We start from the raw sequence: 15,564 nt of genomic DNA on the forward strand, positions 1-15,564 counted from the left end.
CCTATTCAAACCGAATTCAATCATTCCCTTTTTTAGTTACCAGCTGGTTTTTCTTTTTTAGGAAACGATACTTTGTTTCCCAATGTGGTTTTATATTTGATATTATATATCTCTTCCTTACTATTCTACATGTGAGATCCTTTATATACCCACCTGTATTATTGATTTTTACTTATGTGTTTTATTGTGTATTCGATACATCGATATTCCCTTGTGGAATTTATTATTAAACAGTGATTTATTATGCATCAGCAGCGCAAGTCTTATTTGTAATTTTTTTGGATCTATTTTTCTGGAACCTTCACAGTAGGTTTTTGGGACCTGCAGCGCCGAGGGCATATATATCACTGTTTTATAATTATCACGTATTCTGGACATTCTCTAAGCGCCCTGCTCTCTGTTGTTTGTTGTCCATATTAAGGGCCTGATTCAGAGCCACTCGTAAGCGGCAGCTCGTTCGCTCCGAGCGATGTTTGCCCAACTGCGCATGCGTATGGATCGTTATACGCATGCGCAAACCAGTCAGTGCGGCCGAAATTCATGTGCTCGCAAAATAGCGAATGCCTGATAATTTGAGTGACAGGATGAGGCGTATGTGGGTGGTAACAGGGGAAGGTGCTTGAAAACGGGGAGTGGAGATCAGCCCTACATGCAGGCTGTCAGAACGACAACGATGGATGACCTGTGGAAGCGCTGCAGGTAAATCCAGCACAAATGGCAGCAATCCGGCTCTCTGATACAGAATAAGGGGTAGTCCTTAGGGAAGGACTTAGGGCTATTTGCGCTCGCTCGTCCAAAAAATAGGGGTGGCTATTCAAATGAACCGTTCGCTGTTTGCGGTCTGTTCACGCCTCTAGGTCTGAACGAGCGAACAAAACTTGCATTCGTTTTTTGGGAAACTACGCCCCCTGGCCGCTCGCATCCTACGTCATGTCCGCTATTTATTAGATTAATCGAGTACATCGAACAGGGTATGAACTGCTCGCTATTCTTGTGGTTGGTTTTTGCTACCACAATTTTGCGAGCAGTTCTGGCTTAAAAAAAACCCAGTGACGTTGTCAATGACGCTGATGTTTTAAATATGCACACCCATAAAACGCCCGTTTTGACCTTTAAGCACACCTGCGATCGGATCTCCACTCCCTGTTTTCAAGCACCTTCCCCTTTTACCACCCACATACGCCTCATTCTGTCACTATTTTGCGAGCACACGATTTTCAGCCGCACTGACTGGTTCGCGCATGCGTATTACGAACCGTACGCATGCGCAGTTGGGCAAACATCGCTCGGAGCGAACGAGCAGCCACTTGCGTCCGGCTCTGAATCAGGCCCTTAGTACACAAATGGATGGTCAGATCTTTCCTGTATATATTCCTCAGGATGGCCACTTAGGGCCTGATTCAGACCCACTCGCGAGCGGCTGTCCGCTCGCAAGTGGGTCGATGTTATGCACTGAGCATGCGCACGACGGAGGGAGCTCCGTCGTGCGCATGCGCCAGACGCGACGAGCGAAGGAAAGTCCTTCGCTCGTTGTGTCCGATCAAAGGGGGCGTGCTGTCAATGTTGATTGACAGCACGCCCCCTTTGGTGGGCGTGCCGGGGGCGTGCCTCCCTGACGGGGGCGTTCCCACGGGAACGCCTCCCGTCAGAAGCCGGCCCACTGACATCACTAGTGATGTCAGTGGGAGTGATTTTGGCTCTGATAGAGCCAAAATCACTCCGGAGCTTGCGGTTGAAGACCTCAACCGCAGGCTCCGGCTCGCAAATTCGATGGTCGCGATGGTCTCGACCATTGCGGCCATCACAAAGCACGCTCGTATAGCCTGTGGGTGGTGACCCACAGCTATACGAGCGTCCAGGAGGACGCTCCATGAAAATGGAGCCCGGCCCTCATTCAGAGCGTGCGCTCTGCTCAGAGCGTACGGCTCTGAATGAGGGCCTTAGTGCACAAATGGATGGTCAGATCTTTCCTGTATATATTCCTCAGGATTCCCACTTAGTATTGCACAAATGGATGGTCAGATCTTTCCTGTATATATTCCTTAGGATGGCCACTTTTTGCACACACTTAACATTTGTATTAGAAATATTGTACAGTATAATGTAATCCATGTTGTTATGTTATTAATCTTCCATAAACAGGAAACCAAGATCGTCATCACTATGAGACATTTGAGAAGTTTGGAAACGAGACCTTCCTACTGCATCTGGATAACGGAAGGGGGTAAGATGAACAGTGGTGTTACTACAATAAAGGCGTCTGGTGCAGAATCTGACTACTCACATCCCATTACCTATATATCATATATGCATACATGGACATTATTTGTAGCATTGTCTGCAATCTTCTGACTATGTAGGCTGTCTTTGGGCTTCTATAATTATTAGGAAAGAGAAGGAAGCAAATATCCCATGACATAACCAAGGAGCTTGGTTATGTCATGGGATAACCAAGGAGCTTGGTTTTGCAGAAGCAGTTACCACTGCTGTCCCAATTGCTATAACACTATCGGAAGCATAAATGAGCACAATTTTCAAACCTGTTCCATTAAATATCTACTTACTTCCACATTTGGCTATAACATTTTGCATGTTGTTTGTGCTGAATTTGGCATTAAATTTTCCACATGGATGTTCCCCAATCACCTTCGTCCCACCTGGAAATCAAACCCCATCACAGAGAAGAATGGATTTGCCACTAATTGCCAGCTCTGTTTATAGACTATAAGTTCTGTGAAATGCATCAATGTCTAATTGTCATTCCTCAGAAAGGCAAAGCAAAAGTGCAACTCAAAGATTGTGGGGGAAATGTGTCAAGTCTTAAAATGGAGAAGTAGCCCAAAGCAGCCAATCAGCTTCTAACTCTCATTTATCTAGCACAGTTTGAAATGAAAGTTAGAAGATGATTGGTTGATTTGGAAACTTCTGTACTTCATCTCTCTCTCCGAGGCTTGATACATCTTGTATGGGGGTATCACGGAAACGTTGAACCTATATAAAATTTTATTTTTGCAATATCAATTTAATAATTTTCTCATTTTCTATTTTAAAGGGGTAAGGGGGAACAGGTAGGAAACAAATGGTGAGAGATTGGAAGGGAAGTTGTAGAGGGGAAAAGAAATAAAAGTAACATATTAGGGAGGGAAGGAATAGGTCCGACACAAGAGGGAATCCAATAGGAAGAAAAGAGTTTGGTGCAAATATGAAATAAACAAAGTAGGAAGAGGCTCTGGAAGGACATAATAGGTGGATATAGCAAAAAAACAAGTAGGAAGAATTTTTGGAATTTAAAGGATTGGGGTGAACAAAAGGACAACAGTATGAACTTTTTGGAAAAGATGTGAGGGATCAGGACAGGTTACATTTTCACAGAGAAGAGATGGAACCAGATGGGGTACATGTGAAGGTAAACAATGGTGGAGAGCCTTTGAAGAGAAAGCAATAGCTGGAAACATCCATTTGAAAAACATATAGAAAATAAAAGTTATGGGCCTGATTCTGAGTCAGAATATGGATGGATTGCTAATGGAATGCTAATGCGACTATACTTATATCCATCACACCCACTTTTGTACGACAGCCGTTACCACTAGTATCGGCACTTCCACCATTCTCATGCTAGGTGCGAGAGATACGTGTCAAATAGGCCGCCAGTCCCACGGCATAAGCATGACTCAAAATATGGTGTAACTGGCTACACACTCATACAGGTCCACCACACTCTCACAAGACGTTCTCTTCCGTGCGTACGCCAGTTGCCGCCAAGGTGACCCCCAGAGATGTACGTCTCACATAAGGAAAGAACCGTCTCAGAACTGTCTGTGTATATGCGCTACTGCGTATATATGTAGTTTGTTATAATGCGCTAGATGTGGCGCATTCAGACTTGCATGCAACTCAGAATCAGGCCCATTGTGAGAAGAAAAATAAGTAGGCCAAGTATTCGGAAGTCAGTGAATAGTCGTACAAAAGGGTGGAAACAATTATAGTAAGATTGGAAGGCCTGAGAAGTAGATTGGAAAGGGTGTGGAAGAACAGTGGTGAGTAGGGAAGAGATAGAGGTTACAGTATAGGAACTGTAGGAAGAGAGGAAGGTAAGGTGTAGATGGGTACAAGAGGGAAGGAGAAATAACAGATTTTGGAAGGCATACAGTATGTGTAATGAGGGGATGTAGTTAATATCCCGATGATCGGAATGCCGACTGCCGAAATCCCGTCGCCAGAATCCCGGTCACTGAAAGAACACCAGCGCTGGAATCCCAACAAGACTGGGTATGCCAATGCTACAATCCCTGCAGCCGGCATCCCAATTGTAAGAAGACTGAGGTAAGGTAAGTATTATCCGCGCGGGGGGGGGTTAGGTTTAGGCACCCCAAGGGGACTTAGGGTTAGGCTGCAGGAGGGAGGAGGTTAGGGTTAGGCTCCAAAAAGGGGGGTTAGGTTCAGGTACTACCATGGGGAGGTTAGGCTTAGGCAGTAGGGGGGAGGGTTAGGGTTAGGCAATAAGGGAGGAGGGTTAGGTTTAGGCACTTAACGGGAGGGTTCGGGTGCCGGGGAGGGAAGGTCAGTATGAGGGTACAAAAAAGAAGGGTTGGGGTTAGTAGGTAAATAAGACAGGGGAACATTACTTACAGTTCCCCTGTTGGGAATCAAACCATCGGTATAGTGATCAGTGTACTGACAGCCGGCATTTCCTCCGTCAGTATTTTATACTAAAACTATAAAGACTAAAACTATAATTTCCCACAAGGATCTTTGAAAGATCAGATATTAGAGAAAGAAGATCAGTGCTTAGTTTGGTGAGAATAACTGAGCGCACAAGACAGTAATTACAGGTTCAAGTAACAAAGCGCAATGGTTAAATCTGACAGGGAAGGAGATAGATGGAGAGAGAGGAGGGTTGTAACTTACACAGTGGCGTAAGTTTGTCCCAGACACCCGGAGCCAAGTTATTATTTAGTGCCCCCCTATCCCCCATATTTACAGCCCTAAATGGGGTGAATATATTGTGGGTGATGGAGGAGGTGCCCCTTCAGTGTTGGCGCCCGGTGGCAGTCGCCTCCATTGTCTCCTATACTTCTGCCCCTGAACTTACAGCTTGTAAGTATAGGGAAAAGATTATGAGACCATGAATGTTTGTTTTACCCTTTAGGTTTGGACGTCACTCATATGATGACCTATCTATTCTGGCCCCTCTTCAGCAATGTTGCAGGTTGGTGAAAATTATTGGTGCACGTATTAGTAAAACAAAGGTGTGTTATTAGCCTGACTGATACTGATTGTGCTTTTTTGATTGGAATGGCAGATAACCATGTAAACTACTACAGTCAGTCCTCGAAATAAAAACATCAATATTAGGGAAAACAATCATTAAAATTCATGGCAATATAGTACTGAATATATATGTATGTCTCTTTTGCCTTTGAAAATCAATATTAATTGTTTGGTTTTTTTTTAAAGTTAAGATTAAGCAATCACTTTCTGTGACAAATGTACTAGCCTGGTCTTGTTAAAAATATATGGTGCAATATATGCCAAATGCACAGTTCTTATGAAGAAAAAGAAATTTCTCTGGGTCAGAGCATCTTATTGCTGCAATATACTTTATGTGACAATTCGCCCACATACTTCCTGACATCTTTTTGAGGAGTATAACTACCTTGTGGTTTTGGTCAGGGTTAATTGTCTTTGCAAAAATATCATCAGAGGTTCCGGTTCTTCCTTGGCTTCTAATTATGTATTGCTTTAAATTATCTTTGACATACTTATTCTTGCTACAGTTCCTTATATTATAACTTTTATTGTTCCACCTCTGACTAATTTAGTTGCATTTTTCTATTTTGAACTTCACAGGATGTAGAGCAAACGGCTCAATGTTCGATAGTAAATTGACAGAAAAAGATTTTATTTACTGTTACTCATTAATATTATTGCATTGCGACAAGGACTTTCTGCATTTACCTGATTTAATAGATAATAGCTACTATATAATTGTCTAGAGCTGGGCATTCAATACATAGCAGTTGCTAAATCATTATCTCTCTCTCTCTTTCTCTCTCTCTCTTTCTCTCTTTCTCTCTCTCTCTATGGGGTTTATGTACTAAGCCTTGTATGGAGATGAAGTGAACAGAGATAAAGGAGCTCATTCAGAGTCGGTCATGAGCGCTGAACGCTCACAACCGACTCGATGTTGCCCCACAGCGCATGCGCACGACGGAGCCGACTCCATCGTGCGCATGCGCGAGACCCGGCTAACGACGGGCGCTCCGTCGTTAGGGGTCTCGTAGCAGAAGGGGCGAGCTGTCGATGTTGAGTGACAGCTCGCCCCGTTTGCTGGGCGGGCCGGGGGCGTGCCTGGCCAAATGGAGGCGTTCCAGTCGGAACGCTTGCCGTTTGGGGGCGGCCCCACTGACATCATTGCTGATGTCAGTGGGGAACTTCCTGCTCGAACAGAGCAGGAAGCTCCCTGGGGCTTACGAGTGCCCAGACCCTACCCTAGACCATCGCGACCATCACCCATGTCGGTCGTTAGAGCTGTGGGTGTTAACCCACAGCTTAACGAACGACAAGGAGGCGGCCGTTCAGGATGCAAGCGGCCGCCCTGATTCAGAGCGACCGCTTGCATCTAACGACCGCCTCTGAATGAGGCCCAAAGTCCCAACCAATTAGGTCCTAACTGTAATTTTTCAAACAGCCTGTGACATGGCAGTTAGGAGCAGATTGTTTGGAACTTATCTCCATTCACATTATCGCCATCCAAGGCTTAGTAAATAGACCCCTATTCATATATATATATATATATATATATATATATATACATACAGTGCATCCGGAAAGTATTCACAATGCTTCACTTTTTCCACATTTTGTTATGTTACAGCCTTATTCCAAAATGGAATAAATTCATTTTTGTCCTCAAAATTGTACACACAATACCCCATAATGACTACGTCTAAAAAGTTTTTTTGAGATTCAAAAATGTAATTAAAAAAAAACCGAAGAAATCACAAGTACATAAGTATTCACAACCTTTGCTCAATACTTTGTTGATACACCTTTGGCAGCAATTACCTATCTTGGCACACCTATCTTTGGGCAGTTTCACCCATTCCTCTTTGCAGCACCTCTCAAGCTCCATCAGGTTGGATGGGAAGTGTCTGTGCACAGCGATTTTCAGATCTCTCCAGAGATGTTCAATTGGATTCAAGTCTGGGCTCTGGCTGGGCCACTCAAGGACATTCACAGAGTTGTCCTGAAGCCACTCCTTTTGATATCTTGGCTGTGTGCTTAGGGTTGTTGTCCTGCTGAAAGATGAACCGTCGCCCCAGTCTGAGGTCAAGAGCGCTCTGGACCAGGTTTTCATCCAGGATGTCTCTGTACATTGCTGTATTCAGCATTCCCTCTATCCTGACTAGTCTCCCAGTTCCTGCCACTGAAAAACATCCCCACAGCATGATGCTGCCACCACCATGCTTCACTGTAGGGATGGTATTGGCCTGGTGATGAGCGGTGACTGGTTTGCTCCAAACGTAACGCCTGGCATTCACACCAAAGAGTTAAATTTTTGTCTCATCAGACCAGAGAGTCCTTCAATGCAAACTCCCACCTGGAGTTTGCATTTTGGCAAACTCCAGGTGGGCTGCCATGTGCTTTTTACTAAGGAGTGGCTTCCGTCTGGCCACTATAATATACAGGCCTGATTGGTGGATTGCTGCAGAGATGGTTGTCCTTCTGGAAGGTTCTGCTCTCTCCCCAGAGGAATGCTGTAGCTCTGATAGAGTGACCATGGAGTTCTTGGTCACCTCCCTGACTAGGGCCCTTCTCCTCCGATCTCTCAGTTTAGACGGCTGGCCAACTCTAGGAAGAGTCCTGGTGGTTCCGAACTTCTTTCATTTATGGATGATGGAGGCCATTGGGGCTTTCAATGCAGCAGATATTTTTCTGTATCCTTCCCCAGATTTATGCCTCGAGACAATAGTGTCTCGGAGGTCTACAGACAATTCCTTGGACTTCATGCTTTGTTTGTGCTCTGACATGCAATTTCCAGTGTGGGACCTTATATAGACAGGCGTATGCCTTTCAAAATCATGTCCAATCAACTGAATTTACCACAGGTGGACTCCAATTAAGCTGTAAGAACATCTCAAGGATGATTAGTGGAAACACGTTGCACCTGAGCTCAATTTTGAGCTTCATGGCAAAGGCTGTGAATACTTATGTACATGTGATTTTTTTAGTGGTTTTTTTTTATTACATTTGCAAAAATTTCAAAAAAACTTTTTACACGTTGTCATTATGGGGTATTGTGTGTAGAATTTTGAGGACAAAAATGTATTTATTCCACATTGGAATAAGGCTGTAACATAACAAAATGTGGAAAAAGTGAAGCGTTGTGAATACTTTCCGTATGCACTGTATATATACAAGATTGGGAATAGTAGGGAAGGCTTCATAGGGGTATATTTACTAAAGTGCAGGTGTTTAGAAGTGGAGATGTTGCTCATAGCAACCAATCAGATTCTAGCTGTTATCTTCTAGAAGGGACTAGATAAATGTTAAGTAGAATCTGATTGGTAGCTATGGGCAACATCTCCACTTCTAAAAACCTGCACTTCAGTAAATACACCCCATAGTGTTTAAAAGTTTTAATAACTATAAAAACTAGAGATGTGCACCGAACCCCGTCTTTTGGTTTTGGATCTGGATCTCCCCTAGTTTTGAATCTTGATTGGTTTTGCCAAAACCTCACTTTCGTTTTTTGTTTTTGTTTTTTGGTTTCGGATCTGGATTTTTTTCTTAAAATATCATAAAAACAGCTAAAATCACATAAAATGGGCCTGTTTTTGTTCCTACAGTATTATTAACTTCAATAACATTTATTTCCACTGGTTTCCAGTCAATTTTGACCACCTCACAGCTCACTATATTGTTTTCATCCAGTTTAGGCCCAAAATTTGCACCAAGCTAGCTGGCTGACTAAGCTAAGCAGCAGCAGTGGGCGACACAAACACGTGGCAGTTCAACTTCCAACATGGCACATCAGGAAACACATGTTTTTATTATTCAAGAGAGGCCTGTTGGAGTATGTATGTAGTTGAAGGCAGGGCAGGGACAGGAAGGATTGATTGGTAGTAAATTTAATTACATTTTTTGATTCCGAAGAAACTTTATGAGGGAGAAGGGGAGGGGAGGAGAGGAGGCATTTACAAAAAAAATATTTGACACATTCACATCAGTCCTTGCCATAGAAGAATCCTTGAGGGCCATGTCTGCTGCTGCTGCTGCTGGGAGTGGATTTTCTCATCCCAGAAGGGGACCAGGAAGACTTCTAGTAGAGCTTTCCACATGAAAAAGCATTTTCCAACCTGTACAGGGACATTAAAAAAAACTCTGAATGAGGGCGGGCACTTCTTGTTTTGAAGTGCTGCCTCCAGGTCGCAAGCTAAGCTGTGGGTTACCACCCACGGCTCCGTCGTGCGCATGCTCTGTGGGGACCATCACCCGGTTGTGAGCATCGGCGCTTGCGACCGGGTCTGAATGAGACCCTATTTCCCCAAAATGTGGAAAAGATGATGTCCATTAAAATGAAATAGAAATTCTACGAGAAAGACTTTAACCATCAATTACGTGCAAAAATTACACAGGCACACAGGCACCTGTAATCGTGGATTCCAGCGGGGACAAATTAATATTGTGTAAAGAAGATGATGAATACATCACCCAGATTATACCATCACCCAAGCCTATATTGTCATCCCATCCTGTGTTGTGTATAAATTACAGCTGCGCTCCCTGTTAGATTGCGAATTCATTGTCCACTTTAGTGGATGTGAGCTCCATTTTAGTCCATATCATCACCACACCCCCTACACATCTTCTGACCTGGGCTACAGGAGAAGCAGCTGCACTCTGGAATACAGTTGCATGGAGTTGCCCCTCTGACTCACTGAAAGTCAGGTAGAGGGGCCATGGGTAGGGAGTAGGGACACTATAATTAGAGAACAGAGGGCCTGATTCAGAGCTGCTCGCTCTGAAAGAGCGCTCGCTCTGAATCAGGGCCGGGCTTTTTTTTTTGGGAGCGGCCTCTTGGCCGCTTGCATAGCTGTGGGTGACCACCCCGGCCAGCCCACCACGGGGCGAGCTGTCACTCAACATCGACAGCTCGCCCCCTTTGGTGCGAGACCCGGAGCGATGGAGTGCCCGTCGCTAGCTGGGTCTCGCGCATGTGCACGACGGAGCCGCCTCCGTTGTGCGAATGCGCTGTGGGCCACCATCGACCCGGTTGCGAACGCTCAGCGCTTGCGACCGGGTCTGAATCAGGCCCAGAGTTTTAGCTGCTTTATTAAATTTTTTAAACCATTTCCTTTATTTTCACCTTTGAAAATGTTTATGCAAATCTCAGCAGAGGCGTTTGTGATGCCATGGCTAATGCGCACACACACACACAGAAAAAAAACACATTGATTGATTTAATTAATTTTTGGGGGGCACTTGGGAGAGCACCCGAACGAGGCAGCAGCCTCTTGATTAATGACACAGGCAGCACAGCACCTACGTTGCTGATAAATGTGGCTAACGCGCACACACAAAAAATTGTTTTTATTTTCTCACTGGTGGTGTGGCTAACATGCACAAACAAAAAATTGTTTTTATTTTTTGGCTGGTAGTGTGTGGCAGGCTACCACGCACACAAAAAAATTGTTTTTATTTGAACACTGGTGGTGTGGCAGGCTAACACGCACACACAAAAAATTGTTTTTATTTGAACACTGGTAGTATGTGGCAGGCTACCACGCACACACACAAAAAACTTGATTTTATTGTTTTCACACTGGAGGTGAAGAGCACCACTGAAAGAGGCAGCAGTCCCTTGGCAGACAGCAGCACAGCACCCCTGCGCACCTACATTGCTGACAGGTGTGGCTAGCACGCACACACAGAAAAATGGTTTTGTTTTTTTTCACACTTTGGGTGAAGAGCACCCCTGAAAGAGGCAGCAGCCCCTTGACAGACAGCAGCAAAACACTCCTGCACACCTACGTTGATGACAGGTGTGGCTAACATGCACACAGAAAAAAATGGTTTTGTTTTTTTTTCACACTGGGGGTGAAGAGCACCCCTGAAAGAGGCAGCAGCCCCTTGACAGGCAGCAGCAGCACACACCCTTCGCACCTACGTTGCTGACAGGTGTGGCTAACGCACACAGAAAAAAATGTTTTGTTTTTTTTTCACACTGGGGGTGAAGAGCACCCCTGAAAGAGGCAGCAGCCTCTTGACAGACAGCAACAGCACAGCACCCCTGTGCACCTACGTTGCTGACAGGTGTGGATAACACTCACAGAAAAAAAAAAAAAATTCACACTGGGGGTGAAAAGCACCCCTTATGGACAGAGCACCCCCTAGACAACACAGCAGAACAGCCAGCCCCTATGGACAACAGCCAGCCAGCCCCTATGGACTACAGCCAGCCAGCCCTTATGGACAGGACAACAGCCAGCCAGCCCCTGTATATGGACAACAGACAGCCAGCCCCTATGGATGTACAGGACAACCTCAGTCACAACAACAGCCAGCCCCTATGGACATTAAGCAACACAACTGTAGCCAGCCCCTATGCAGGGCCGACGAGAGCCGCACCAGGTGACAGGGGGCGTGGCCTAATTGCAGGAGGTGTGACCATACCCCCTCAGCCCGACACACAGCCAATGGAGGGTGCGATCAGCTTGATAGCTCCCCCCCATAGGTATAGGAGACTACTCTGGCTGCTGCTTTAGCAGCCACGAGCAGTCTTCCAGTGCAGCCCAGCACACAGCAGCGTGTGCTGGGCTGCTGTGACTTAAGAGGGAGGGGGAGCGGTGCCGGACCCGGGCACCCATCGGGCCCCTATAGCAAGCCCGGGCCCGGGTCATTTGTACCCGCTCCCTCCTCTCTCGGCACACCTGCCTCTATGCACAGCAGAGCTCCCAGCTCCCTCCCTCTTCACTCTCCACAGCCAGAATGAAAAATGGCGCCGATCTTGGGACCTTTATGGAATCCAAAACCCGCGAGAATCCGACATTTTGCCTAATTTTCAGATCCGAGACAGGCAGGAAAACCCGAGTCGACTCGGATCTGACTCGGATCCCCTAAGTTCGGGTGGGTTCGATTATCAGGGAACCGAACCAGCTCATCCCTAATAAAAACAAATATTTTAACTTCTAGGCAAAGCACACTCGTACCAATGTTTAAAAATATATAGGCATATCACCACTCCACGTATGCTCCACAGCGTGGGACAACTGCAAGTATTCAGTGCTTTCTCCTGGCCAAGTGCTGATTCTACCTATGCTATTAGCTGGCACTGCACAGAGGTTTCCCTAGCACTTGCACCTTGTTCAACTTTGCAGCAGACATCTGGACATAGGGCTTGGTTCAGCAGTGTACCCAAGTGTGCTGCTGATCGCAGAGTACCGATTATTGGAAATCTGCGCGTACACAGGACCCATTCTGCGAGTGTGCAGAATGGGTCCGGCATAGTCGCACGCAGACCCTTCTATGCCTCTGCCTGATTGACAGGCAGAGGCACTTAAAGGGCGGTGCAGGGGCGGTGTCTGTCCTAGTTTTCTGGGACTGGCAAGCCCAGACACTGCATCGACCGATGCAGTATCCTGTACTCACAAGCCGGCTAGCCTGAGTAAGCTGAGGCTAACTCAGCTGGATGGCGGCCTGGGGGCCATCCGCCAATGCAACCATCGACCACCGATGGTCATGATAGTGATCCCAGCCTGCGACCTCCGTCGAAGTGCTGGCATTGCAAATGCAGCAGGGATTGTCATACACCTCTTGCTGCATTTGCATAATAGCTAGGACGTAGTGGGAAAGCAGCCTGCATGCAGATTTGCAATTGCGATCCTTGCTGAATCACCCCCATAGAACCTATGTCTCCACGTTCTGCTGATGGCTCAGTGTGATGTAAAAGTCAGAGGCCACACTCCTATATGTTTCGTTAGAGGGCGAAGTCTTATGACAAAACATGTAGGGGTGTTACATGTGTCGGGTTTAGTCCAATGGGAATTCTGCATAATCCACAGGAAATAAAAGAAATAAAAACATGAGAACTGTGGATGATCACTTTCCTGGTCAATTGAGGACACACTTATTCAGTGTTGTAGCCATTCTCATTGTATTTTTATTTTTTTTATTTTATTCCATAATGAAGGAATAGAAATACCCACTGGACTTGTTAAGGTAAAAGATTTTAGTTTTATAATAAAGTGGTGTTAGATAGATTTTACCACTGTAATATCTTAAAAAATATATATATACTGTTTTTATTTATCTGTATATTTATCTAAATTATACAGGTAAGCTCTTTGGTGGCATACTTGCCACTGCAGGGGTCATGATCTTAATTATTGCTACCCTGGTGCCCATAGTCCCAGCCCAGTTATGTTCACTGTGGAGTTGGAATTTTTTGATCTAGGGGGTTGCTTACATTGTAGGACACCCCTCTACCATAGAGGCTCCAGCCTTGCGCCTACCAGGTTATAGTGTAGGACACCCCTTTACCATAGAGGCTCCAGCCTTACACCTACGAGGTTATATTGGAAGCCTACCAGGTTATATTGTAGGGCAGCCCTTTACCATAGAGGCTCCAGCCTTGCGCCTACCAGGTTATATTGTAAGCCTACCAGGTTATATTGTAGGACACCCCTTTACCATAGAGGCTTCAGCCTTGCGCCTACCAGGTTATATTGTAAGCCTACCAGGTTTTATTGTAAACCTACCAGGTTATATTGTAAGCCTACCAGGTTTTATTGTAAGCCTACCAGGTTATATTGCAGGGCACCCATTTACCATGGAGGCTCCAGCCTTGCGTTCACCAGGTTATTTTGTAGGACACTCCTTTACCATAGAGGCTCCAGCCTTGCACCTACCAGGTTATATTGTAAGCCTACCTGGTTAAATTGTAAGCCTACCAGGTTATATTGCAGGGCACCCCTTTACCATAGAGGCTCCAGCCTTGCACCTACCAGGTTATATTGTAAGCCTACCTGGTTAAATTGTAAGCCTACCAGGTTATATTGCAGGGCACCCATTTACCATGGAGGCTCCAGCCTTGCGCTTACCAGGTTATATTGTAGGACACCCCTTTACCATAGAGGCTCCAACCTTACACCTACCAGGCTACATTTTCTACCCTACATGTCATAGGGACCCCAAACTGTTAATATTGAGAAATTGCCCAGCCGCTGTGCCCTAGGACTACAGGTCGATAGGAGAATGCCCACTGCTTGTAATGAAAGTTAGAGCATTTTACAGTAACTAGGTTGGCATTTTAACTTTGAACATGATGCTTAACTAAAATGTTTAAAGTTATAATGCTGACACGTCACATTCTGACTATTGACAGCGTAACTGTAGACAAAGTGTATGTATCCTCAGGCTCTTTCTCCTTATTTATATGTAAACTACACCAATTAGTTGCTAGTAAAGAATTTTTGTGGATGAAATATATTGGGCCTGATTCAGACCCACTCGCGAGCGGCTGTCCGCTCGCAAGTGGGTCGATGTTATGCACTGAGCATGCGCACGACGGAGGGAGCTCCGTCGTGCGCATGCGCCAGACGCGACGAGCGAAGGAAAGTCCTTCGCTCGTTGTGTCCAATCAAAGGGGGCGTGCTGTCAATGTTGATTGACAGCACGCCCCCTTTGGTGGGCGTGCCGGGGGCGTGCCTCCCTGACGGGGGCGTTCCCACGGGAACGCCTCCCGTCAGAAGCCGGCCCACTGACATCACTAGTGATGTCAGTGGGAGTGATTTTGGCTCTGATAGAGCCAAAATCACTCCGGAGCTTGCGGTTGAAAACCTCAACCGCAGGCTCCGGCTCGCAATTTCGATGGTCGCGATGGTCTCGACCATCGCGGCCATCAAAAAGCACGCTCGTATAGCCTGTGGGTGGTGACCCACAGCTATACGAGCGTCCAGGAGGACGCTCCATGAAAATGGAGCCCGGCCCTCATTCAGAGCGTGCGCTCTGCTCAGAGCGTACGGCTCTGAATGAGGGCCATTATCCCTAATTTTATTATTTGTTTATTCTGACACTAAAACATATGGCAGACATTGTAAGTTACCAGATGCAGGTCAGAAATATACAACTGAAAGCTACCATGCCTAAAGATATTTTTAACGCTAAAAGAACGCTTCTTTAATGGGGCTTACTGTACTCAATGACCACACATATCCCCCTATCCAGATTCAAGGGGCTGCAAGTGCAAGATACATGTAACTCTTCTCGATGGTCGGGAACCTGTACAGGTGCCGGATCCGTACTAGGCATGTGCAGTACGGATAATGCGTGATCGCGCGTAGAGCGGCAGAAGACTGTCACTGATTGACAGTCTGCTGTTGTTTGTGGACAGGAGCGCTCGAAACGGAGGCATATCAGGGGAGGGAATAGGCCAGGATCTCAGTTGTCTGACAGAGATTTCCTGGTCTCTTTATTGTAACTGCGGCAGCCGGCTTCCGTGACCCCGTGGGTCACTTAGCCGGCCGATGTTAACGCAGAATTTGCGATACTGCAATG

The 15,564-nt window shown here is 45.9% G+C and overlaps 1 protein-coding gene across 1 annotated transcript in view; it reads left to right on the top strand.

The window, feature by feature from the left end:
• The window catches only part of LOC148479034 (extracellular serine/threonine protein kinase FAM20C-like), a 118,692-nt gene that overhangs the window by 88,816 nt on the left and 14,312 nt on the right, over positions 1-15,564 (top strand). The window contains exons 8-9 of the mRNA XM_088455045.1: positions 2,143-2,224; positions 5,153-5,212. Coding sequence (XP_088311171.1) covers positions 2,143-2,224; positions 5,153-5,212 — 142 coding nt within the window. The remainder of the gene's footprint in view (positions 1-2,142; positions 2,225-5,152; positions 5,213-15,564) is intronic.

The sequence above is a fragment of the Taudactylus pleione genome, unplaced genomic scaffold (assembly GCF_031769625.1).
Source record: "Taudactylus pleione unplaced genomic scaffold, aTauple2 ptg000642l, whole genome shotgun sequence".
Lineage (NCBI taxonomy): Eukaryota > Metazoa > Chordata > Amphibia > Anura > Myobatrachidae > Taudactylus > Taudactylus pleione.